Genomic DNA, 25,760 nt, shown 5'->3' on the forward strand with positions numbered 1-25,760 from the left:
AGGTGGCTGATTTGGTGGTGGGGGGGGACAAAGGTAGCTGAACCGGTGAGGGCAGCGCTGTATATCTCCGTATGTAGGAACTGATCAGGTGTCAAATACAAAAGAGAAGAGAGCAAAGCAGATTGAGACAGCGTGATTTACGAATGACAGGTATGCAAACTGTTATTACAGCAGTTAAAGTAACGATCTCAGTTGATGTCATGTCATTCCCTAAGGCTCAGTCTCCTCTCCAGAGCGGGCTGTTAAGGCAGTCAATGCAGAAACTCGCCCTGTGTGCAATTCAGCTGCCTGAACAACGGTGATGAGTGCCCTGGGTGCGCCCGGATGCTCACACGACGGGGGGGGCAGAGGAGGCACCGGGCATTTAGGTGCCCCTCCAGGCGAGCGGACAGAGGGTAGGCAGGACACTYGAGGGCATTTCAAACAGCACAAGATGCCAAGGTGTCCAGGATACTGAATCATGCTCTTGTGTCTCCATTTCTAGATTAGACACTCGCTGTTGCCTAGATATTGAGAAAATATTTTTACTGGCTATAGTCACAAGGATTCTTTGAACAGTCACCTAGCTCTATTTACCTAATTAGATCAGACACACGCACCCTTGCAACTATTGTTAATAAATATATGGATGGYTGCACACACACACATGCAAGAAGTCTGGCATCAGTTTTCCTGCCTCATAACAGGAATTATTTGATTGRCAACAATACTGCCCCGAAGGGTGGTGCAGGTATTCCCTCATGGAGATGACACCTATTGAAAAATTACAACAATGTGCAACTAGCTTTTCTTGCACATCAGCTCTATAGAACATAGAAGAAATTCACATTTCTTCTTCTAGTTTCCAAGCTGTCTCAAGAAGGTATTACTATCTATTATGTTTTTAAGCTGCCTAGCAAGAGAAGGACCTTCTCTAGGGTGTGAACAGAGTGCATAGGATAATTCACAGCATCTGTAGATGCTGAGGGGAACGCAGACACGGAGCGCATATGAAGTTCGCTTTCTTCTGGTTAGAGCTCTTTAGTCCTTCGGGTTTAACTTGCAACGCAGCGAGCCGCACGGCTCCTGCCAGCTGTGTTGCACCGGTACGTGCTGTGCTGCTAAGGCCTGCCACGAGACCGCGCCATCCCCGCCACCGGCTGCGGCAGCGCACAACCCGAGGCGGCTGCAGCTCGGAGCAGCGTACCTTGTAGCGCCTTTCCTGTCGTTCYGCTCCCTGGTGAGAGACAGATGTGTTGTCTCTAATTATTCACTGATTGGTATCGGGAGATACATTAACATAATTGGCACATTTGTTCTAATTAACAGAGGGAACCTGCCACATGCCACCCCACATGAAACGCGAGACCATCGGCAAGAGCGGGAAAGCCACAGCCCTTGCTAGGGCTGTATCCTGGAGCTCTAGTCAGCCCTGCGGGATGTTYTGCAGCAGCACCCTGAAATAACGCAGCGAACACAGAGACTAAGACATGCAGAGCAGGGCCAGGCTTCTCTGCAGACAGAGAGCATAAATCACACGAGCGATTACAGAAGTGGGAAAACCCATCAGAGAAGCTAATTGCTGACACAAACTTAGCCGCGCCAAGTTACCAGCATCACCACATATTCAAATCTCTTGGCACACATTCCTATGGACGACTGTTTTAGGAACTGTTGGTACAAGAGCACATCTGTGAAAGCGAAGGCTGGAAGAGGGATGYGAGCTCCTCCACTCCTGATGGTGCAACTGGTTCCCTACACCTCTCACGAGGGCAAATTCAGCAGGATGAGTCCTGGATCTGGTCTCGCTGCCTTCCTGGCACCAGCCTTCCCTGGGCTCATCTGCAGAGCTGGGAGCACCTGCTGAAAACAGTACAAGACTCTCACCCCATCAGACGTAGCCACTGATTCCTGTGAGCACAACTCTCCAGAACAGACAAGACGGGAGGCAGCAACGAGAGATTTGCCAAAATAAAAGGTGTGTTAGGACTGCAGGACACAACACGACTGCGTTTGGGCCTTCCCTGCGCCTAGGGGAAACAGCAGGATGCTCTTCAGTCTGATTTCTCTGCAGGACCAGCATCTTAGCCATGCTCTGTGCGCCGTACGGACCGACTAACCTGATGCTGCTCCCCTCAGCGCTATCCCGATGCGCTCGCACTGCTCCCAACACCGGCTGCGTAATTGCAGCTCCATGGGCACCTACTACGGGGCTTGCTGGGTTTGTCTGCATTGCCAAAACCAGATAAGGATCCGACCACGTACTGATATTAACTGCACGCGTCCACCTTCCAGTAAGAACAAAATCAACATTTGTGAAACTAACTACTGATTTGGACACAGTATAAGACACTCAAGTGAGACTGAGAAAAGTCTTAATAGTTTTCACATAAGGTACCYGAAATAGCTGTTGGCTCAGTTGCCTCACAGCTAAGCATCTTTTCAAAGAATATTATTTGATTTTTGGATTTGGTTTCAATGGTACACTTTCATCCCTACAACTGCCCACAGAAGAGGATGACGTGTCCTTTGCGTATTAGTTTCTGAAAATAGATTTCTTACCTGTTTTAAGGTTAAAAGAAAAAGTCACCTCCAAAAAGGCTGAAATTACAGCTATGAGAGAGCACAAAACACATATTGGGAATGAGGCAGCGAGTGCAAACCACAGTGAYATTTTGTTCAGTTGTTGTTACTTTGCTTCTGCTGCCAGTAAGGGGAATTTGTTTTCCTGCTGTGGAAACACTTCCTTAATTGCACATATATCCAGCTTGCTGCCCAAGCACTAAAATCTATATGGAGTGTGTGTACAGCTGCTGGACGCATCTAAGCCTCTTACAGCTTTGCTTTACACACGATGGGGAAGTGAAGTCGCACAGAAGGATAAACGTCACAGGCCAGGGGGGACTGCATGGCTCAAGTAACATCGCATGGAGAACTCTACTGTTCAGCCTCAAAATCAAGCACAGATCACAGCATCGTTAGCAAAAAGTGGGGTTGGCGGGGCTGCCAGGAAAACAGGTCCCTTGCTGCACTCACACTCTGCAGGGAATGAGGGCTCGGGGCCAGAGGTCCCTTGGGTGTGGGTCAGCRCTTTTGGTGCCCAGCATCCCTCCCCCCCCCCTCCAAATTGGGCATGTGGGGCGGCTGAACCCTGGACCCGCTGCAAGGGGTCTCTTTGGACACAGCTTTAAACTAATTATCAATGTCTGCGGTTCTTCAGCTGYGCCAGGGATGGATGCACAGACAGATAGGTGACCTCATTCTTCACAGCATCAAGTTATCTGCTTTTCATGATACTTAAATTCAATAAGGGAAAAAGATGCTGGGAGTGACTGAAGTCCCTGAGAACAGCAGCCTTACTGCTCTCCCTAGAAGCTGTTGCCACTCCTAGTGCCTGCTGTGCAGACAGCTCCTCCAATGTCCTGCCAATTTTAAAGGTATACAGGATTTTGTTCAGGTTAATAAAATGCTGTCAACTTTAGAAGCATCTGGAAATTTAGGAGCAAAACTCAGCAAAATCTGATCAAGCAGCTCTTGAGTGACAGCTAATGTACACTCCATAGACAACTTTGGAAACACCTCAGTTAAAACATGGAAGTATCCTAATTCTTCACACCTATGGTGTGCACCATATTTGAAGAATTTACTGCTACATTTGAAGAATTTACTGCTATAGGAACTAATGAAGTCAAATGCTATAGATGTAATTGAGACTACAGACAGGAACTCAGGCTGGGCAAACTCTGCCAGTGGTAATGCTGGTACTTGAGACATTAGGAGGACTTCTGGCTGCAGGAGCAGGTATCWGTCAGCATCAAAGTAGGACTGGATGAACTAATCTTACAGGTGTACAGAATTGTATTTCTCTCCAGGATGTGGAGGTATATTCATCTGCCTCATTGAAAAATGCTCTTAAAAGCAGTCTCCTGCACTGCACATCTTCCAAAAATATGCACAAGGTAAAAAACGGTTGTTACTGAGTAGAGCTTGAAGAGAAGAACAACATGTGAGCTAAATCAGGATCCCAAAGTCATCTCTGCAGCAAAAGCAGGCTGTGAAGAGGATGGTTTAGCAGGGTGCACATCACTGCTCTTGTAGGAAACCTCTCATTACAGTATTCCATAGAGGACCTAGAAACCTGACTGTTTTTACAGCCTGCAGATCATTTTTGACTGYGGTTAGACCTAAACAAACAGCAACTTACTCACTTAGGAGCAAACTCTGCCCTTACCTACATTGGTGTGAATGGAACTGAACTAGAAAGGGCAAATATGGGGTTAGAACCAAAAGAAAACTTAAGTATCAAAAAACTAGGTCCTCAAAGAAGAGCTACATATTTCAGCATGGGTTTCTGCATGATGGAAACTAACCAGTAAGAAAGATTAAGAATAACCTTGTAGACAGCATATTCCCAGGGAAGCACAACACCAATTCCAGCCTGCGCTCAAGCAGGGGGTTGCAACCCGCCTCTCGCGTTTCTCAGCAGAGAGCCCTGCGCCCCTGCCAACACATCATGCAGGATCACACTCTGACAGTTATGGGGAGCTTTATCCTGCGAGCTTTGGAGAAGGGCAGGCCTGCACCGCCAGACTTCACTCAGTGTCTAAATGAGACTTAATCCATCGTAGGAGCCAAAACAGTCGCTTTGAGCACCACTTCTGGAGCACATTCTTGCCCTCTTATCACACACACCACTCATCCAGGAGAGGCAATTTACACCCTCATCACCTGCCAGCGCACAGAGCTGGGTGCAGAGAGAGCGTGGCAGCGATCCGTGCTGGAATTTGGTAGTGAAAGAAAGAGGATCGTGCTCCCTGCACGTCGCAAAGCACGAGGCGACACAACGCCGTTTCCCACCTAATCAATATTTGCGGCCACAAACTYTTCTGCTCCCCTCTCTAAAAGCTTGCTTTCCTGCCAGGAATACAAAACACTGCCTCGGCGACACACACCTGCAGGGCTACGCATGCACATGAAGCTCCAATTAAGGGATAACTGCAGCAAAGCATAAGCAGCTCCCATGCAACAAAGCAAACAGCAGTCATATTAATAATCAATTAGATGGAGCAGCCACCTGATGTTGCTGATTTGGAGAAGTCRCCAGCTGCCACCAGCTTTTGCCCATGCAACAGCAACCAAATAAAGTCTGTGTCACAGTCATCTTCACCTGGCAAAACAACTTGTTCTGCCTTTTGACTTGTGAATGTTTTTCCCCTTACCCTAACTCCTAATTAAAGACATGAATGTAGATAAAAATCATGTCAGGATTTAAATCCAACTGGGTCACCAAACTGTACATTGCACCCTGTTCTCCAATTAAACCCCTATGTGAAAMAGCTCAATTATAATTAAAGAAGCAATTATCCCCTTGTTGAAGGTGCAGCAAATCACACATTTCACTGCAAAAGTTCATCTAGCTGCTTATGGAATATTAACTAATCTTACAACTTATTGATGTTCTGATCTACAACCTATTGCAATGAACTAATTTGATGAGACTTAGTGCCTCTCCCCATGTTTTTTCATGTGCACTACAACGCTGGCATCTCTCAGAGAACAAACAGAATAAGCTAACAGATTAATTGCAAATAATTCTGCCTGTACTGTTGGTGCATTAGAGGATGGGACCCTGTAAAGAATATGATCCTTCCTGGCTTCTCAAGTTAAATTTAGAAAAAATGGACACAAACCAGGGTGGAATTACAACAGAGTTTTCTGATGACAACAGGAAGGGGAACGCTCTGAAGCCCAGACTTACTGAGAAGCAGCAGCAGCTCCCATTGACTGTGGTTGGCCAGACTGCTCATCTCACCACCTTAGCCTCCACCAAGAGGAAGCACAAGACATGGGGCCATACACATAAGACAAAGTATCCTACAGTGACCTAAATTTTTGCTTTTTTTTTTATTTCCATTCCAATTTTCTTTTCATTGCAGTCACCTGTGAATTTGCCCCTTTGCCCCCTCAGATACATGCAGATACCTCAGTACAACAGCACATGTGGGGAACTGGTCCTTCAGTTGTTTGTCAAATAAGAAATAACAAAGCATTTACTCAGGTGTTTCAGAACTTGTTGGTAGGTTTAGCTTGGTATTAGCTACAGAGCTATGAGAGGGAAGGCATGATTTAGAGGAGGACTTTTGTTCTGGGTTGCTTATCCTGATTAACGCCTTAATTTGAACAATTCTGCACTGCTTTGAGAACTACAGTGACATTCTGAAAATCTGGGGAGAGCCAAAGCTCTTGGGTTTTCCCTTGAATTTTGCTGTCTCACTGCTAATTTTTCTTCTACTTCCCTTCTGCAGCCAGCCTGCAGCTGGCATTGATGCTGCCGTTGCTTAAGTGCAGCTGGCACTGCTGCTGCTGGGAGGTGGTTGCAGAGGCACAAAGCCACAGAGAAGCTGATCTGATTTTCCCAGYGACCGAGTAAAGCCTCTGTTCCCACTTTGTCCCAAGTGAACCAGCTGAATGTACTTTGATTTGACCCAGGTCACGAGACTGGTGTATTTTAACACACCTTCTTTTATTTGGATCTTGGGCTTTTTTCAGTGGCTGTTGTCTGTGCCTGCTTTAATGCTTGTGATACCCCAGTGGATCTGAGGGACTAGTAAGTGCTGCTTAAAAAGCCTGGCCTGCCCATCTCTATCTTTGTCCTTTTTGCCCTCTGGAGCAGCTGTATGCTGCTATGCAGTTCCACTTATTAATAATTATAAGACTTGTTTCAGCACTGATCCATAAGAGGTTGACATGGTTAATTGCAATCAAATATGCGAGGAATTATAAAACTAAATTCACTAGCTACTGAAAGAGTAAAGAATGTGTCCCTAAATGTGTTTTTTTTCCACCACTTTCTAATATCAGGAAAAACAAAATGGAGAGGGACAATACAACCAAAGCAGAAAAAACAAGGGGAAGACTCTAGGACTCTAGACTCCAGTATTCATTGAATGGACATCTCACACAGTTTCACAGCATAAGCTTTCTCTTCCACTGTTTTGTTTTTAAAGCCAGTGATCACTTCAGAAAGCAGTAAACTGAAAAAGCAAAACAAAACCCCATGCCCAGAGCAGGGAAGAGTTTGAGGTACATGCTCAGCAAAGCATTCGGAAATATTGCTAACAGCTGTTGCACTTACATTACCCTGCTCCACTTGGGACAGCAGGAATCAAACCAGTTTTTCTACAGTGTAAAAAAAGCCTCATAGTCTACCACCTGCCCAAGTCCTTTCTTACTTAGGTACTTGTATCATCATATCAGAAAGTTCTCTGAACAAATAAATGAAGTATTAAACAAAGAACTCATTCATCTCTAAATTAAAACAATCATGTAATCCTTCAACCCACCAAGTTACCTTTCATCTTTCCATTTTTTAAAAATTTACCTTACTAGCTTCAGCAAGTGGATGTAATAAAGTGTCACATTAAGGTATTCATATTCATAGTGTTCAGGTCTTTGTTCTTTTAATAGTGTTGGAAAGAATCTACAAAGAGGCTGCAGTAGGCTGCTGTCCAATCTGGGTGTTTGATCTCGTTCTGACTTCAAAAGTCAGAAGAGAAAAAATCCAACGCTGAGAACAGTTCTTTTGAATGCCAGATGGGGTGGATATGATTTCTGAGCCTGCCAAGTGTTAATTGGTGTCCGCCCCGACCACAGTACAAATAAGAATCAGAGCACACAGTCATGCATCTCTGCTGTTGACAAAGTAAGCCAGGATATTAAAGAGCAAGAAAAAGTGCCACTATTATGAGGGCAGCTCACAGAGCATCTTTTCAGAGATCACTTCCTTGGGAGATGTTGTACTAGAAAGCAGACATGGCTAGTGAGACACATTTTTTAGCCTTTACAGCAGCTCAGTGAAGGGAGGACGCATAATCTGACTTAAAAAAAAAACAATTACCAGTGCTAATGGCTCTTCCAGACTGTTTATGACAGCAGAGAGAGGTCCCTGTCCACACATCATGCTAAATCATGCTGTTTGGGTCTCAGCCACCCGACCAGGCTTTACAGACTCTTCTGAGGGATTAACTGGACTAAGTGCTGAAAATGCAGAGCTGCATGTAACATCACACTCATACAAACTGCCCGTCATGAGCAATCTCCATTTCCAGGAATGGTTAACTTCCCCATTACCACCATGCATCTGCRGAACAACATGCCCTGTTGCAAACACTCTTGTCATTGCACAACAGCAAGTTGATTTGATGCTAAGAAGCAAAGGCAAAAAAAAATAGTTGGTAAGTTCTTGAGGAAAGCCAACTGATTAATATTGCAGTTGTCAGCAAGCTGGCTCAGCAGACCTAAGCACTCTGTACACTTTTGGGGATCTTGATAGTGAAAGAAAACAGCCTAAGGAAAAAGAGAAYAGGAGAAATCTTCTATGCTAATTATCCCTTCTGATGTTTGTGGACACTTTTCTGCAATTCTGATTAAATCTAAACTTGGGTTAGATGGGGAGGTAACACTTTAAGCTTCATCCCCTGAGAAATCAGCCATCAGCACTGAAWGACAACCACTTTGCTACTTAGCCATGACAGTCTAACTTACCCTAATGCAAATTGGCAACAGTTTCTTCTGTGCRTGGCAGAGGAAAACCGAGGAGAATTCAGAGAGGGGAATTACTGTCATTAACAATCAATTTTTCTTTTAACAGCAGCGGTGGATTTATGATTTCAGAGGCCCCCCTATAACTCAGAGACCTCCCTCCCGTGGGCAATGAGTTTGAAGTTGTTTTCAGCTAGAGCCACCACCGCACTTAGGCAGGCTCCTGTGCACAGAGAAACCCRCTGCTGCTGGTGGGCACAGATTTGGCTGAAGGATAGGCTCACTACTGCCTGGGGGAGGGCTGCCACTGTGAGCCTGTGCACTGTGTTCATTTAAATGCTATAAGCAAACCTGATAAACCCATAACATGGATTCTTATGCAGACACTTCCCCTTCCTTGCCCCCACCGCATGCTGCTTGGCCTAGGAGGCCCATATCAGACCAYGGTGCACCCCCTTGAGCTGAGCTGGCCAGTGAGTGCACACATAGGCATGTGCACAAGCATGTGAGAGAAATAAAATCTAGCAGAATAAAAATTAAAATGTCTTAATAGTACCTCTCTCAACAACTGAAACATCTTTTTCTTTAAAAATAAAAGGAAAGATAATAGGCTGGTATTAATATGTCCTACCAGGTACGTGCYACTTAGATGCCAGCTACAGCTATAATTTTTGAAAGGGAACAAAAAACTGAAACCAAACTGCCTTTAGCTCTGCCCAGCAGGGCACCRTACTCGCCTCCAAAGCCATTAATCAGTCCCCAATCAATCTATTCCACGCACAGCAGGCAGCCAGCTCTCCACTGCCACCCATTCATCATGCCATGCCCCAATTCACTGCACCATTAGCCACAGACTTGGCCTCAGTGAGGATAACCAAGCGCCAGGCGCCAGGGAGAGGTGCAGCTGCTGCTCACCTCAGCTACTGGGATGCCTTCGGGAGGACGGCACTGGAGAAGGACTTCTTGCTCCAGGGACACCTCTTTCCCCAGGGGCTCCTGCTCGAAAGTCTTCCGAAGATCTAGGGAAGGAGAAGGAGGAGAAGAAGGGGAGAGGGAGAAGGAGAAGGGGAGAAGGAGAAGAAAGAGGAGGAGGAGAAGGAGAAGGGAGAAAARGAGAGGAGAGGAGAAAAGGAAAAATAATTGAGTGTCAATATTAATAGCTAGTGGTTTACTTTACATTTGATTGCAATACCGCACAAAACATGAGAGATCTTTCTAAGCAGAGAAAATAGCATATCYGTTCCCTGGAAAGCGATGCATTTCAAAAAGGCTGGGACATGTTTTCATTTCATTCAAACATCAGGTGGTCAAATGTTTCATAGTGGATTTATTATTTATATTGTGGTAGAGCATGTGAACCCAGTGAGGAAACAAGACCTCACTGTGAAAGGTCAGGGCCAAACACAGAACAAAAACCAAAGCAAGCCCTTTCCTCRGGCAATTTACATTCGGTGGACTATGCCAATGAAGTACGGCAGAAACTTAAAGAAAGTTACACAAAGCCATGAAACCAAAGCACATAAGTTCAGTTGTCTTAAGCTCAAGGGTGAAAGTGTTTAYATAATGGACTTATAATTTACATGCATTCCCTTTAGTTAATTTTCTTTAGTCGATTTGTACAATTTTTCTGATTATCCCGGTCGCACTAAATGGATGGCAATAATGCTAACACGGAGCTGACCTGTGCTGGAAACCCTCTCCAGCACTACAGCAGCGGTGCAGGCAGGGAGGGCACTGAACGCGGCCCTCCTAAGCTCAGACCCGTTCAGCATACTGGCCGGCTGCACACTCTGGCTGCTTCACAACTCACTGTCTTCGGTGGCAAAACAGACTTGAGAAGTTCCCTCCTTACCACCGGCTCGCTGTTCCTGCCACAGCCCGGCACCCTCGCTTTTGTGCCAGGGCTGCTGCTGGCGAAGGGGGGCTTCTGGCCGCAGCAGAAACAGGGTATTTCTCTCTGCTCCTCCTTTCTGCAGCATTCGCACCAGCTCGAATGGCCACATGGCCGCATTTGAAGCTGTATCAGAGAGCTGGTCCGGTTTTAAAAAGAAGCACTGCAAAAAGTGATTTTTTTTTCTTTTTGTTCTGAAGTCAGACCAATTCCCCAAGCCAGTTAACCGTGTGGCTGCACAAAYAGTTGTGTCATGCTGAAAATAAACAGTGCAGGGACAATTTAAAAGCCAAATATTTCATATTATGGAGCCATAACCTGAGGCTGAGCTGTAAACCAGCTCACCGAAATGAACCAGCCTACAAATAACCCATCCAAAGTGTTATTTTTCATTGAGACTACCTCCAAGATCTGATTTAAAGGCGACCCCACAAGGAACAGCATCAGCACAACTGAAGGGCAAAATGCGGGACAGGCGAAYCCACAGATGGAAAAGGATGGGGGCGTTTGCCACCAAACTCAGCCCCTTTGAAACTCGCCCTCAGATCGCACAAGGCCTCTGTCTCTTATCTTGGGGAAATGCAGTGGTTCAGCTAACTGGATTTAAATATCAACTTAGTTGTACCGTGGAAAGAGCTGTCATAGTCACTCAGGTTGATTTTAACTTACACTGACATTGTGGTAAACTTCTAAAATACTTTCATGAAACCCACGCATTTCCCTGGAGAGACTGAGGCATCTCTGTCGGTCCTCAGCACAGCCAGCAGACAGAGGAGATGCCCAAGTCCCACTTGCTCTGTCTGGTGTGTATGGGAGGTGACGGATGCCTCTCTGCTGGGATGGGATTTATGGCTGCTCTTAGGGCACTCAGCGATGAGCTTTGGCAAATCCTACTTGACCAGYGGAAGAAATTGTTGCCTCCAGGTGTCTGCTTGTTTGGAGGCTAGTTACCTTTCCCACCGCAGAGCTGTCAAAGGGAAGCACACGCCAGCATCACAGCACAAAATCCAGTACTGCAACCCCAGCTGTTGACCCACGGGGCTTTAACCTATGGCACAGCATAGCTTACGGCAGAGAGGAGGAGCAAACATCTGCAAGTGATAATTCCTGAAGATGACACCTCACCAGCTTGTGTCTGTCAGCATCCTTGTTGCACTGGTGTTATCCCAGGCCAGCAAGGCCAGCATACCTCCGGACATGTACAGATACGTGTAAGACAGGGACAATTATAACAGATGTATTGTGCTCTAATATCATGGCTGAGGATAAATGGGAAAGTTACAATGTTGGTAATATAAGCGTATGAGCATAGTAATAAATAGTACATTAATTATAGCGTTCAGGTTCAGAAATAGAGCGATGAGTAAAGCAGAGCTAGATTAGACAGATAATAATCCAAGGTTTTTCCTTGACACATTGATTTACTATTCTCCCTGCCTTTCTGAAACATTAATAGAGCTCTGAAGTTATCTCAGTAGCCTCATATGCACACAATTATCACCTCACACATACAATGTTTTGCTTTAACCCCCCCCAGTAAACAGCATTAACCTAAAAAAATGTGTAATAACAGTAAAAAATCAGGCTTTATCCTTTCTATTATCAACAGCTGGAATTCCTGAATATGAGCAGTGCATTTTCCCTGGGAAATGTTTCTGTACAGTTACAGCAGGTGAGACTAATTCACTTGAGATCCCTGCTCCCCTCCTGCCCTGCAGAGCCTTGCTGTGCAGTAACGCTTTAAAGGCGCCATTGGATTTGAGTGGGTCAATGATCCACAAACTAAAAACACACTAAGTAGAGGCCTTGACATAATAGACGTTAATATCCTCAAAGGAGCCATTAGATACTATTGAGTAAATGATACTCATTTGGAAAAAAAAAAAAAAAGTACGTAATTGTGTATTTACAACATAAGGAGCTCTCCTACCTTATTCTGTTGGCCTCCTCCCATGCGCTTACAGCTTTATCCAGGCAGAACTACCCACGGCCTCCTGCCGCAAGCATGCCTCCTACAAATAGCTACAGATGGCAGCTGGGCAGGGCAGCTCCTACCCAACTGAGTATACGGGTGGCTGGCTGCAAAAGACAAACCAGCGAGTACGGTGGGATTTTTTCAAACGATGAGGAAGTGGAGGGCCTGCACAAACAACTTCCCACCTGCTCCTGCTGGCATGAAACACCCCGCTGGGACACCATGGGGTTTTGAAATAATTCTTTTTTTTTTTTCTAAGACCCTTGCAGTAAGAATTTTGTGGATAACATAGATTTCCTTATAATTCTTCAATCTTCAACTTCCTTCTCCCATTTAACAACTATAGTCTTCAYGGCAATTTCCCACTGTCAATCATGAGGGGGTGAGCTGGCCAATGTGTGGAGGGACTCTGGATCTTTTCCAAGCACAGTGTTTTTGAAAAGATTTTTCACTTTTTCAAAGTGTCATATAAATTGMAATTGCTTACAAGCAAGGACAGAAGGACGCATATTCCCAGAGAAGGTTAAAAGATGAATAAAATACATCCTCCTCCCAAAAAGCTTCAACATGTTCAGAAAACATGCCTGGGAAAAAAAGAAAAAAAACAACGAAGCATTTGATCCACTCTAGGTTAGGACTTCTTTGCCTGGGAAAAGGCAGCGTGAATTACTGAAGCCCCAGTCCTGCAGCAGCCCCGTTACCTATTTCTGAGACCGAGCCTCGTCTAACCTCAACTTCAGTAGGGACGACATGAAGAAAAAGGCAGTTGCACTTTTTTATTTGTTTTGCTAATGTAGAATAATCCCTTACTGTCAGCATTAGCAATACTCTTCCCCGAGTCATGCAGGWAATATTGCTGGCACAGCTCTCCCCTTCCCCAGGAGAACGAGCCCTGGTGGAAAGCTCTGCCCTGTCCTGGGCGAACGGGGCTCTGCCAGCCTGAACTACTATCAGGTAAATCTTCCACCTATAACTTTACTTTGCAGGCTGTCATCATAAAAAGAAACTGARGGGAAGAATTAAAATTCTGGTCTGCCACCTTGAGCCAGACTCTCTTTTCTTTACTAATGTATAGTGTTAGTGAATTCAGAGGGGGCTCTTGTGGTGTGTATCGCAGCACATTTACAGCATACTTAAGATGAGCCTTTCCTGTAAGACTCCTGAAATACTTCTGCACAAGCCTGTCTCTTAAGGACAGATGGCTGTATCCRGAGCTGCATTAAAATGAGAGAATTTACACAAGCATAAGACTGAAACAGCATGATAGGAAATCAAAATCACAGTGTAAACCATGTTGTTACCTTTATTCCTCAATTTCTCTGCTTTCTGGGCAAGGAAGGGGCATTAGATTTTAGTTTTGATGCACTGCTAACTGTTTAATGCATTTGTAGCTTACAAACAACTTAAAACTTGCATCTCTAGCTGCTAAATATAATAGTCTATGTGAACTCATGGCATTTCCACACTTCCTTTTCTAGTTGTCATCACGGAAGAAAGAGCAAAGAATGACTTTTTTTTTTTTTTTTTTTTTTTAATCGAACATATTTTACCTCTTTGCTGGTGTTCTGGTTCTTGCTGTGATGGGTGGGTGGGTAAAACTTTAAGGGTATCTTTTATCACTGCTGAGAAATGTGATAAGAGGCCGGCCAGACGCCTTCAAGGCAGTGCTAATGCAAGGGTGACTAATGAATGAGCATGAAAAACGGACACTTGTCAGCCAGGAATTAGATGTATACCAGAAACGAACAGAACAATGAGGCATTACTGTCAGGGGAAGATGGATTTCTGCCCTTGGTAGACCTTAAAGACTCCTTATTCTATTCTGTGCTCTTTCTAGTAACTCCAACTTCAACTTTCCTTCTATAACAAGCATGCCAAGCCTTTCAAAAAAACGAGCAAGCTTKAAGCACACGAAAAGCAAAACTCCATTATTTTCTATCCAACTTTCATACTAACTGCTGCCATTGAGAGAGGTACATCTRAGGTATGCCTTCAGAGAAACAAGTTTTTAAGAAAGTGAAAAGTCCTTCACAAAGAGTCCTATAGCCATACATATGCCTACGAAAACATACCTCATTTATTTCCCTCTCATGCATTTATTTCCCAAACTTAGATGACTGATGTGGAGTTAGAGAAACATGAATAATATTGTAAAGCCTGTCTATTCATTTTCCATCACTTTCTACAGTTCTGGTGCAAAAAACAAAGTGACTCCTTTTCCTGCAAAGAGGCATTAGAGACTGAAACAAGAACTGCAATTCCAAATTTAAGAGACTATGTGCTATGAGATGTACTTTGGCCGGCCTCTCTTTTCTGTTCACGGTTGAGTCTATGACTTTTGTACGGGGATCAATCACACTGGTGGATAAGTAATGGAAAGGTTATGTACAAAAACCTCCTTTTCTTGATTTTTGTCCTTGTGCAGTTCCAGTTCTTTGTGGTTAATTAGATCAAACCAGCTTTCCACTGAGACAGTCACAGCAGTGCCATCAGTCTGTAACCCAGGAAATCCCTCTGAAACCCCTATTGATTGCTTTCATAAACAGAGCATCTCCCTCTGCAGAGTCCCTTGAATAAAATCGTGGGGCASAGGTGGCTGAGGCTACTGTCCTGAGGCGCTGAATATGTGCTGAATGTCCTCTGCTTGGAAGGGCCCAAGCTAAACGACTAAACCAAGCCCAGAACCCTCTCTCCTCTTTTATTCATTATATATCTGCAGYCTGAGCAAGCGTGAGGCTCAGACCTGTCAGGCTCCGATTCTTCCAATGGCATCTTTGGCCATATGGGAATTACACTTAACCTTGACGACTCCAGAGACTGACTGTCTGCACCTTTTTCAGAAAAATAATTTGYGTCTCTCCACTCAAAGCTAGTTCAGACAGGTAAAGCTATGTGCTGGTAAGACAAAATACTTTTCTGCAACACAGCTTCTGTGTTGGTTACAAGCATAGTGAAGAACTCACTCAACAATTTAGTACTAATACATCTGTAAAAAACACAAACAAGTCAACTTTACAAAGAAACTTAGCAGATGATTTCCCAGTCATACACAGATCCCATCATCCTCATCTTTTTACGTTTTTACCTGATAGTTCAGTATTTCTGGGTTTTCTTTGTAAACTTAACCTGCAAACTAACTTATAAACATAATTTCATTCATTTTAGTTATTTACTTCTTTGGTGATTGAAGATGGAATCTAAATTTCCTGTTTTTAAAATAAAATTATAAATGTCAAGTTAAAATGGCCTGATCTTAGGAGGTCCCTTTCYGGGTGACAAATGAACTGAAGGTAAGGCAGACATTAGAAATATTAGGTGTACAGTGCAATTTATATGTGAACTTACAACACACTCAAACACTAAAAGCTGTGTTGTAAATGAAAGACAATTTGTATACACATGGTATTTTGTTATTGTTGGTCTTCTGATTCACTAATCTGCCTTTAGGAGCTGTCTCGTTGCTATCAAAACATATACAAACTTTTGTTAACTTCCTGATTACATCTGTCTTTCACCCTCAGACGCTAAGCAGACCCTACTGAAAGATGCTCATTTCTTGGGTATGACAGCATAGGTAGGATATTCTCAAGGCTCCTATTAAGGGATTAAATACATACAAACTCAGTTAGGGTTTTTTCTTCTGTTTATAAGCAACACTAACAGTGAGGTCAATGTCCATCTTCATTTATTAAGTCTTTACACTTTATTACAAAATAACGTGATTTGTATTTATTACTGCTGCAGTCATACCCCAAAGTCTGGGAGTCAGTCATGTCTGTGGACTTGGAAAGCAGTACTGAAACATGACTTCAGGAGTGACAGCAGGGTGAAAGTATCAGACACAGTGCACGATCAGATAACTTCTGCATTACTCTTTTTGTGATCTCTCGTTGTCTCTCTAGTAATCTCAGCTCAAAACCATAYAGCTCAGTCTCCCCTTAATGAACTACAAGCAGCAGATATTGATTAAAAATTACTGAAATGATACGTAAGGAAGGAATTAGTGTCCTATCCCTAACTCCCATACACTCCTGCCAAATTGCACAAAACCTTTTTTGTTTTATTATTTTTTTTTAATAGTGCACATCCTGGCTATGCTTTCCTATCTACATTTTCCAACCACGCTTTACCTTTCCCAGCCTTCTCTCATTATCCCAACTATCTACCTATCTATTCCTATTTTTTCCTATCTATTGCAATGTGCTTTAATACCTGTGTTGCCACAGGATCATGTTCCTTACAATGTTACCAGAATTAAGGAGACATGGGTGYGTGAAAACCAAGGGTAGAAAGGTGCTTCAACACAGAGCGCTAGGCCTCCATGCTAAAAGGCTAGATAACTGCATGCCAGTAATGAATCTGTGATTTTTTTCATATCTGTTTCTTTATATGACTGCATAGTCCTTGCAAGTGGAGATAATCAGACAGGTAAACTAGTCTGCTCTTCTGCACCACATTTATCTTATCAGGATACAGTACACGACATTAGCCACGTTCCTTTGAAAAAATATCTGGAGAAAAAGGCTTTTTGATAAGTRCACAGGGAACTAATACCAAATTATATAAAAGATTTACAAGCACAATTCCTTTTAAATAGGAGGTKTTTTATATGAAAAAGAAAATACCTGTTTTTAAACAATTCTTATTTTACGCTAATGAGTCAACAAGGTTCGTTATATTAGAAAAGATCAGACCGCTATTTTCCTACCGATTTTCAACAAATCCGAAAGCCAAAGGCGGACTCAGGGCCGGCATCCCCACTGCCTGTTCTCAAGGGCAGCCTGGGCTCCCACCACCGRGTCGGGGAGGCCACGCCGACACGGAAGCGGAGCACACGAGAAGCGAGGCCGCTCGGGCACACGGGCCCGAAGCAGTTCGTCTCAGCCAGCCCCTTATTAGCCGACGTAAAAACCAGGTCGAATCCTGCAGCTGCCGTTTAGTCTTCGTCAGGTGTATGTCTCCACTAGGTTTAACYCAACTCTCGGCTACACAGGCCCAGGCCCAATTCATCCTTTTCACAGGCGTTTTGCCCTGTGAGGTTTTATCTGCTGAATGGCATCACTCTTCTTACATAAAGTTCACTCTAACATACTATATTAGGGTTGATTTTTTTCAWCAAGGGATAAAGCTACCTAAACTCTCAACTTCCTCTGTCTGCAAAAACCCCATCTTTTTCTAACGGAGCAGGAAAACTGCATCAAAATATACTAGTCCCTCCTGGCTCTCCTTATCGGATGGACCTTGAATAAACAGGAAATGGGAGAATAAACAGAAAATGTGTTTCAGCACTTTCATAGGCCCGTGTCTCAAACCATTATACTATATTTTTCCAGCTCCACCAACRTATACATTTGGTTTCCCCATTTTTGTAGCTTATTAAAATATCTTGAATGGCAGAGTAAAATTTAATTCTAGAAATCTGCTAGTTTCAGCGGCTGAAAAGCTCAGCTTCATTCTCATGGGGAGACCAAACCCCCAAGAAAATGAATGCCATGAAACATGAAAGAAGCTGAAAATAATGATGTTTCTATCACCTGTTGTTTCTACCTTTGCCTGCATAGAAGSGAATGATTTCCTGGCACGTCCTCCAGGAGTGCAGCACTTGGATGCTGTTAAATGCTCCGAAAACTTCAAGAAGGCAGGACCTTGSCTTTCGAGTCAGATTCTCTTCCTGTTTATATCGCGAGCGTGTGCACCCTTCGAAACAGAGAGGCGTCTTCGCTCCCCGTTTATAGATTACCCCCTCTCTGCACAACCGAAGTTCTCTGCTTGGCTGCAGCGATGTTGCAATTGATTTTCACAGCRAACTTCCATTGACTAGGTTGTTACGCGCTCTCTGACACGCGCCTGACCCTGCATTAAACAAATACAAGCCACTTTTCCAGGATGCACATTTTTCACACTTTCAAATTACTTTTCAGTTAATTCTATTACACGCTCAGTGAACAGAGATGTTGAAMGCTATTCTGCTGTTTGTTTGTTTTAATGGAGTGCAGCTCTGGTCCTTGAGAGGACACAGTAACTCTACACTAACACCAGTGGTCATATGGGAAACCAGAACAGGAAGATTCCTGTTCCTACGGGAAGAGAAAGAGGAAGAGAAAAAGGAAGAGGAAGAAAAAAAAGAGAAAGAAGGAAAGAAAGAAAGGAAGGAAGAAGGGAAGGAAGAAATAAAAAGGAAGGAAGAAAGGAAGGAAAGAGGAAAGAGAGAGAAAGAGGAAGAAGGGGAAGGAAAAGGAAAAARGGGAAAGGAAGGGGAAGAAGCAGGGGAAAAGGAAGGGACAGGGAAAGGCAAGTTGAGGCTATTTTCTTAATGTGCTAGGAATGGCTAGTTATCGTACACGTTGAGACAAAATCACCAGGTTCAGCTACCAAAATATAATAATTTAACTTAAGTGGAGCACTCTACATGCTCCTCACCCTCCTCACCTGTCCCTGAAGTATCAAAGTTCATTTTTCATCCCTAGTAAAGGAAAGACTGCAAAGGTGACATGAACAGGCAACTGTAGCTGCAGACAGAGCTGGACAGCGGGACGTTTCTGCTGCCCTGCCCATCTTAAAATYTAGATATCCTCAATTTTCTGGGTTAATTAATATTGCAGAGACCCTACCCTGCATTCCAGTCACATGGGAAATCAAAGGCACATCGTGCAGTCTTCAGCAGACTTTTCAGATATGTTTAAAAGTTTAGACTGGACTGAGCCATTATACTGACAATCCAGATTTAGTTCTCTGAAATCAAGGCTTATATAGATGAACACTGGTATATGTGAGTGTGCAGTTTAAAATAGTGATCTTGTGGCCACTAATGACATCAGTGTGAGATATACACCCCACGGCATATGTCTGAATTCCAAAAAATTGTCCTGAATTAWCTGAGAGATTTATGGAAATCCACTGAATTGGAAATAAGCAGTTTTGCAGAGAATGTGCTTCTGCTGCTGTTCAAAAATCCACAGCTTGAAGGCCTAACATTTCAGCTCCCAGGGAGTCAAGTTGACTTGCCTGGGTCACAGCTGTCCAAGAAAGGAAAGATAAATCCAGGAAGAAAAGATAAAAAAATTACTAGAAAACAAAGCCTTTTTTGAGTTACAGACATGTAAAACTYTGGAATTTCTTTAATTAGACTATTCCAAAAATCCCCCAAGAAAAATTATGAAAATGAATGTTCTTCTCTCTYCAAAATGTGAGAAGAAAAATAAGAAAATTCTAAACTATCAGCTTTTTCAATAGAAATTTAGATTCACTTGTATCAATAATAGACACACTGGAAGAAATGCTAATCGATRTAAGATAGCTTACATACACACACATTAATTACGCGCTATATATAAATAAAGTACATAGGCAGGACAGTGCACAAAACTTAGTTACTCATYTAGTATCACTTAATTATCTTCAAGTGAAATATAATGAGACTTTTAAATAGAATTAATTCAATGGTCATCTGTCAAGGGCTAACTGCTAGGACATGAAAATCTACTTAATGAGTTAACTTAGGGCTCATAATCTAAAAAACCTCTTCAAACATTGCTAAGCCTCTCTGAAGTGCTAACATTTGCAAGAAAAAAATCAAAAGCTCTCTCTTTTGTTYCAGTACAGAAAAAGAACATGCCCAACGTCTTCGAAGGTTCCCTGGCACAGAGAAACATTATGCACATACSTAACGGTATTTCTGATTTTACAGAAAGTCCATGTCTGTATAATAATTTAAATTTCCCTATACTCTGGGGAAATTCTTCTCTGAGGCTCATCCTGTACTCAAAAGGTACAGGTCAGCTTTGTTACCAGTCAATTACTTAGTCTGGAAGTGTTAAAAAATGGATACTTAAATTTAACCTCCTCGATTTGTATCTGAGTACTTACATAAAAGTTAACTACGCTTAGATATTTCACCCTGTGATACTTTTGGCTGGTTAAGAATAAAAGCAGAATCAAGTTCTAAATGGACAGTTTTGAGTGACAGACAGTCCTTTCTCTACTGTGTCTGTGAAAAATCTTAATTTTGCTAGAAGAATTTTCTTCTYTCATTACAATATGTTAGGCCCTGTGCAGGAAATGAAAATATGCTGCAAACTAATGAGATTTCCTCACAAAATGTGTTTTTGCTGAGGTGAAAACAGTGGAAGAGATACARTTCTGAATGAAATATTTTGTTCCCGTTACACAAAAGAGGATCTCATCATGTGAAAGAGAAATGGGAGTCCCTAGTGTGACTACTGTATTACAAAGAAAAGTCCCTCTTTGAAAATTAATGAACATTAAATATTTGTACAGCCAAATGAAGACCTATTTTCAGGGAATTGGTTGCCCTGTCTTTTGGGGGGCTAAGCTGGGAGTGGTTCAAAACAAATACTGCAGAGAGTAATGATRAATTACAAAGATGAAGTATTAGGGTTGAGATGACCACTTTCAATGTTGTATTACCAGCTGGATTTATGTGATATGCTAAACGCACTTTTCCCTTTGTTAAGCAACAGCAGCTTTATTAAACGATTGCACAGATATAAAAGAACAGTTCTCACCTCATTTCATGGCTTGCTTTGATACTATTCCTACTCATTAGCTTCAGACACTTTTCTTCAGATATATAATTGCTGTACTCATGGGATATTGGTTTTATTGCTTCCCCACACACACAATGGAGAAGAAAGAAATTCTGCTTTTAAAAACAGGATAAACTGAAGTTCTATGCTTCCAAAGGCCTCAATTTTAGTCTGCAGAAAATACGAAGCCTGACCGGTCAGACCCAAAATCTCTCTCCCAAACAACAGGTACCCCACCTTCCTTCAGCCGACCGCACGTGCGGAGCAGAGATACTCACAAGCGATGCGAACGTAGGCTTTGCGGCTCTTGGTGGTGCCGGCAGAGCTCCAGGCAACGCACTGGCACCAGTAATCTTCGGGCCCGAAGAGCTCCTCCACCTGCTGGCGGGAAACCTCGATGCTCACCTCTCGGACAATCAAACCTGCCACGGGACAACGAACACCGCTCAGGATTACGCTGACAGAGCACGAGGTGCAAGCAAAGAAACGCACGAACAGAATACTGCTCGCAAAGTCACATAACGTACGGCTTCGCAAATAATATACGACTTTGCATATACTATATGACTTAAAATTCTCCACCAATATCTACTTACCAACCTAGACCACGATAAGGATGTGCAGGAAAAAAAAAAAGCAGTATTTTATCTGCATAATAAGAGAAGTGGGTGAATGAAAAACTACCCACTGTGATTTTGACTTTTATCACATACCATGGGAATGTTAGACAAACAAGAGGACTAGCACCACAGCTGATATAAATTGCATTGCGTCTGTAGGACAATTTACATCAAGTGACAATCCAGCCCAGTTTTATTTTCATACGAATATCATAAAATCATAGAATCATTTGACTTGCATGATTCTCTTACCTCTCCTGTATTTCATCTCTTTTTGCTAGACAGATACCCCACAGGGAGAGCTCTTGTTCACCAAGCCTGCTCAGGAAAATGCATTTTGCCATTGCAGAAAATGTCCTAATACTCTGTATTGCTGGGATCACGTGCTCATTATTATTGCAAGCTGTCAGTTTGGGGTCTTTACTGTCATATATACTACAGATACTGCAATACATTTTAGAAGGTTTTATAATACAGCACAATACAGTTTAGTGCTTGAGGGTCTCCCCAGCCTGGCCCTCCGCAACACATCTCGGTGCAACCCTCACCAACCCACAGTCACGCCGACGATGACAGCGACCCGCTCACTGTTAGTCCAAGATGATCAGTATTTCCCCACAGTTCCCACACAGCGCTCCTGTTGGGAAGCAGCTTTCCTTTTTCTAAGTGCAAGGAAATGTTGTGGTGTCTTGGATACCACTGCAAGAATCACTGGTAATGGGTTGATTTTCTACTAGCAACCTTTGCATTTCATACTGACACAATCCCTTTCTCTACCTCAAAATTCGCAGCCTAGGTCAAAATGCTCTTAACGTCAGCCAAGGTGCTGGGTGACASCGAGGCAGGGAAGAGGAAGGGCCTCCCCCTCTTGTCAACATACTCGTTCTTTGTTGCTGATGCCAAAGTATCAATAAACTCCTAAAGCATGTTTCTGTCTACAGAAAACACCATCATCATTTCAAAAACACACTCTTGCAAACGGCCTTAAATATATAAACTCCGTATACAAATATTTTGTGGAGTGTAACCGCTTCTCTGTTTCCTTCCGCAATTGCCAGGAAATTTAACTGGAAGATCCTTGGATTGCAGCATGCACAGTTTGTCCCCATCACTTTGAGGCCACCACCCTCAGCCTCCTGCCACACGCATTACAAGGTGATATTCATAGCATGAATGTTCCCAGTTGTACGGCACGATGCCTTCTGCAGGCGCTGGAAACCAAGCCGGCCCTTTGATTTTGCCTCCAGCCTCACAGAGGCTCCATTCAGGGCGGCGACGATTAATTACTGCTTGTACGCAATTGTACACTGCCATTGAGGCTGCGTGCTGTTTGCCTCTAAAACTTGGTTAACAACTTAACAACAAAAAGGAATTCATGCATGTAATATCCACTTCTCTGGTGGGAATGCCTGCTAATGAGATGCATTTTCCTGCCAGAGACTGCCTGTTGTAGCCTATCCCCCCTTTTGTGTCATTATCCTTGAYGTCTTTAGCCATTGAATAAGCAGGGTAAACACTTTATAGCTTTTCTCCTTGAGATGAAAAACTCTAAATATAGCAACTGTACTGCAAAGAATGGAAATCAAAGCATTGCATGGCCATTTGATAGGCAGTGAACATTACACTACAAGTTTGTTCCACTGTGAACAGTATATTATAAACTTGTTCCACTTTGATGAGCTAATTTGGCTCCAAAAGGGGTCCCAGGGACCACTMGTGTCCCGTTGAGAAGAGCAGGAAGAGGGTGGGGAAGCAGTATGTACATTACATGCAAAAAARTGGTCCTATTTTTCCCAGTGTAAAAGTGCTGCTAGCCTAAAGACTACTTCAGTCCATTCCCCGTTTTTACAGCACTAGCCTTTGAAGGTTACAATACCATCTTTATATAATAAGGTTGATTATGACAGAGCTTGATGGAGCAGGGAGCCTTGTTACCTGAGGGTTAAAGCAAGCAGGCTTGTAACGACAGTGCTGGTTAATAACGGTTATGAAATAGTCCTAATGTTCTGATTTTCTGATTGTCTACTGAAGATATGAAACCACATGATAAATAATTCCCACTAAATGCACCAGCAGTACTTTTATCTTTGGTTTCTTGAGATGCTTTTGAATTCATAATAACCAGCTATTCTAGGTWCTTCCTCTGGGGAGTCATAAAGTGCTGATAGGTTGCAGGTTATTCCAAGTCATTTGGCCTCAGGTCTTAGGTTAGTATCAACAGTTGTGCTGAACAGATGCATAACTTTGGTTGTTGTCTCTTTCTGTTTACAAGCAAGAGGATTACAGGCATAAATAACATCATCATGCCTCTGTCCCTAAGCTAAACTATTTTTCTAGAATACACAATTTATCAAATCAGTTGATGATACTATGAGATCATCTGGGATGTAATGAGCTATGGCCAAGACTTAAGGTGACATATGTAGGAATTCATGGTYGAGACACATGTTAATTTGCTCCCTATGGCACAGAGTAAGCTTATTTGGCATCTGTAAGAGAACAACACTTGGTTCTTYGCTGCTTTCCCCTGTATTTTGACACGCTGGAAAGTTGATTTTACCACCCCTTTTCAGGCTCATCATGTTGGGATCCCATTGTACAAATAGTTGCATTGATTTATGGAAAAGATCTTGCCAATTGAAATACCACCCACCCTCAGACCCTGGGGGCAGGCATGCGTAACTGCAAGGGATACCTTTCCTTTGTGGTACCAAGTCACAATCTTGTTCCTTCTGCTAGCATAACCCACAAGACAAAATCCATCTCTCAGGTTACAAAAAATGTAATTTGCTGAGAYGCCTCAGATAGCAAGCATCTTATTACCAACTGACATGTTGCTATACATCAGATTTCACAGAAGGGCTGGTACGGTCTGTCTGCATCCATTCAGGAGTGCATCACTTACAAACCTCACATGTGCAGGATAAATCCTGCGATGATCACTTCCAACAGAGATCTTCCTCTGATCCCTGTTGAAGCTGCTGCTTCTTCTTTGTCAAAGAATAGTAGCTGGCATTTCTGAACTTCCTCATTAACTATCTTTGATATTAAGGAGCAATATAAAAAACTCAGCTGATTCGTACTGCGAATTTTAAGGTAGATAGAATATGGATCTTGGAATGCCATAATGTTGAAGTAAAAACAAGAGATTACCTGCAACAGCTGCTCCCTCACCACATTTGTAGTACTTTGGGTGCACTATCAGTTGCCACTGCTTGGTTTAGATTCTTAACACTTCAAAACTGTGCAAACTCTGCTTGCTGTTACAACCCACATGAACACTTCTGCCCAATGGACTGCAGCACAGAGTTTGCCACATACGCTCCATGTAATTCATAAGACAAAACAAAACAAAAAATCCAACCCATGTCTCAACATATCCAGACAATGTAACATGCTGGGCCTATAGTTCAAGCAACGGCTCATCTAATTATTTGATTACAGGCATGTGAGTGCATAATCTCCAAGTGGAAAATTAGAAGTCACTTTATAAAGAGCATCCCTGTACTTTGCCTAAACACATTTAGGGTAAGGAGATTAGCAGTAATTCACACAGCGTGTGATCTACCTGACACTGGTCAGCTGTACTTCGCCTCTGCGAYGTCACCCTCTCACAGAGAGCATCTCCTCTGCCTTGCCTTCTTTACTAGCAACACACTGATTGTTTAAGTCTTGTTCTTCATACGGTTAAGATAGACAGTAGGTGAAGACACAGCGTACTTGACAACGGCTTCTTACCACACTTGACTAAATTGCAGAATTCCTTGAATTAATACAATTGCATAGGTCGTGGCATAGTCCACAAGAAGTCAGGATCTTCCTATTTCAAAGCAATGCAGTAACAGACACAGCTGAAGGGAGCTGACAGAAATGCAGGCAGCTACAATTGTATCTATACAATACTTCCAAAACCTACTCTCTCTGTGATAAATAGTGAGAATATGACAGGGAGAAGCRTTTTCTTGCACTGTCCAAACTTGATTTTCATTCACCACTCTGAGAACAGCTTCTGTAGCCACTTGCAGCCCGTCTGGATCTTGGGTATGAACATAGATACGTTTGGAATTTGAGTCTAATTATCACCACTCTATTTCAGGCAATACGAAGACTGTGGAAAGCAGAGCTTTAAAATGAAAATGGAGAAAACCAAAGTAATTTAAAGTAATTTTCCAAAATAAATGGTAATTATACTTACAACTGTGCACTGA

The 25,760-nt window shown here is 43.0% G+C and overlaps 1 protein-coding gene across 1 annotated transcript in view; it reads right to left on the reverse strand.

Annotated features, from left to right (window-relative positions):
- UNC5C (unc-5 netrin receptor C) overlaps window positions 1–25,760 on the reverse strand; it is a 95,848-nt gene that overhangs the window by 55,472 nt on the left and 14,616 nt on the right. The window contains exons 3-4 of the mRNA XM_085306654.1: window positions 21,211–21,354; window positions 9,436–9,539 (exon numbers count right to left, since the gene is read on the reverse strand). Of these exons, the coding sequence (XP_085162780.1) occupies window positions 9,436–9,539; window positions 21,211–21,354 (248 nt within the window). The remainder of the gene's footprint in view (window positions 1–9,435; window positions 9,540–21,210; window positions 21,355–25,760) is intronic.

This window comes from Rhea americana, unplaced genomic scaffold (genome assembly GCF_003343005.1).
Source record: "Rhea americana isolate MKP2758 unplaced genomic scaffold, rheAme1 scaffold_244, whole genome shotgun sequence".
Taxonomy (NCBI): Eukaryota; Metazoa; Chordata; class Aves; order Rheiformes; family Rheidae; genus Rhea; species Rhea americana.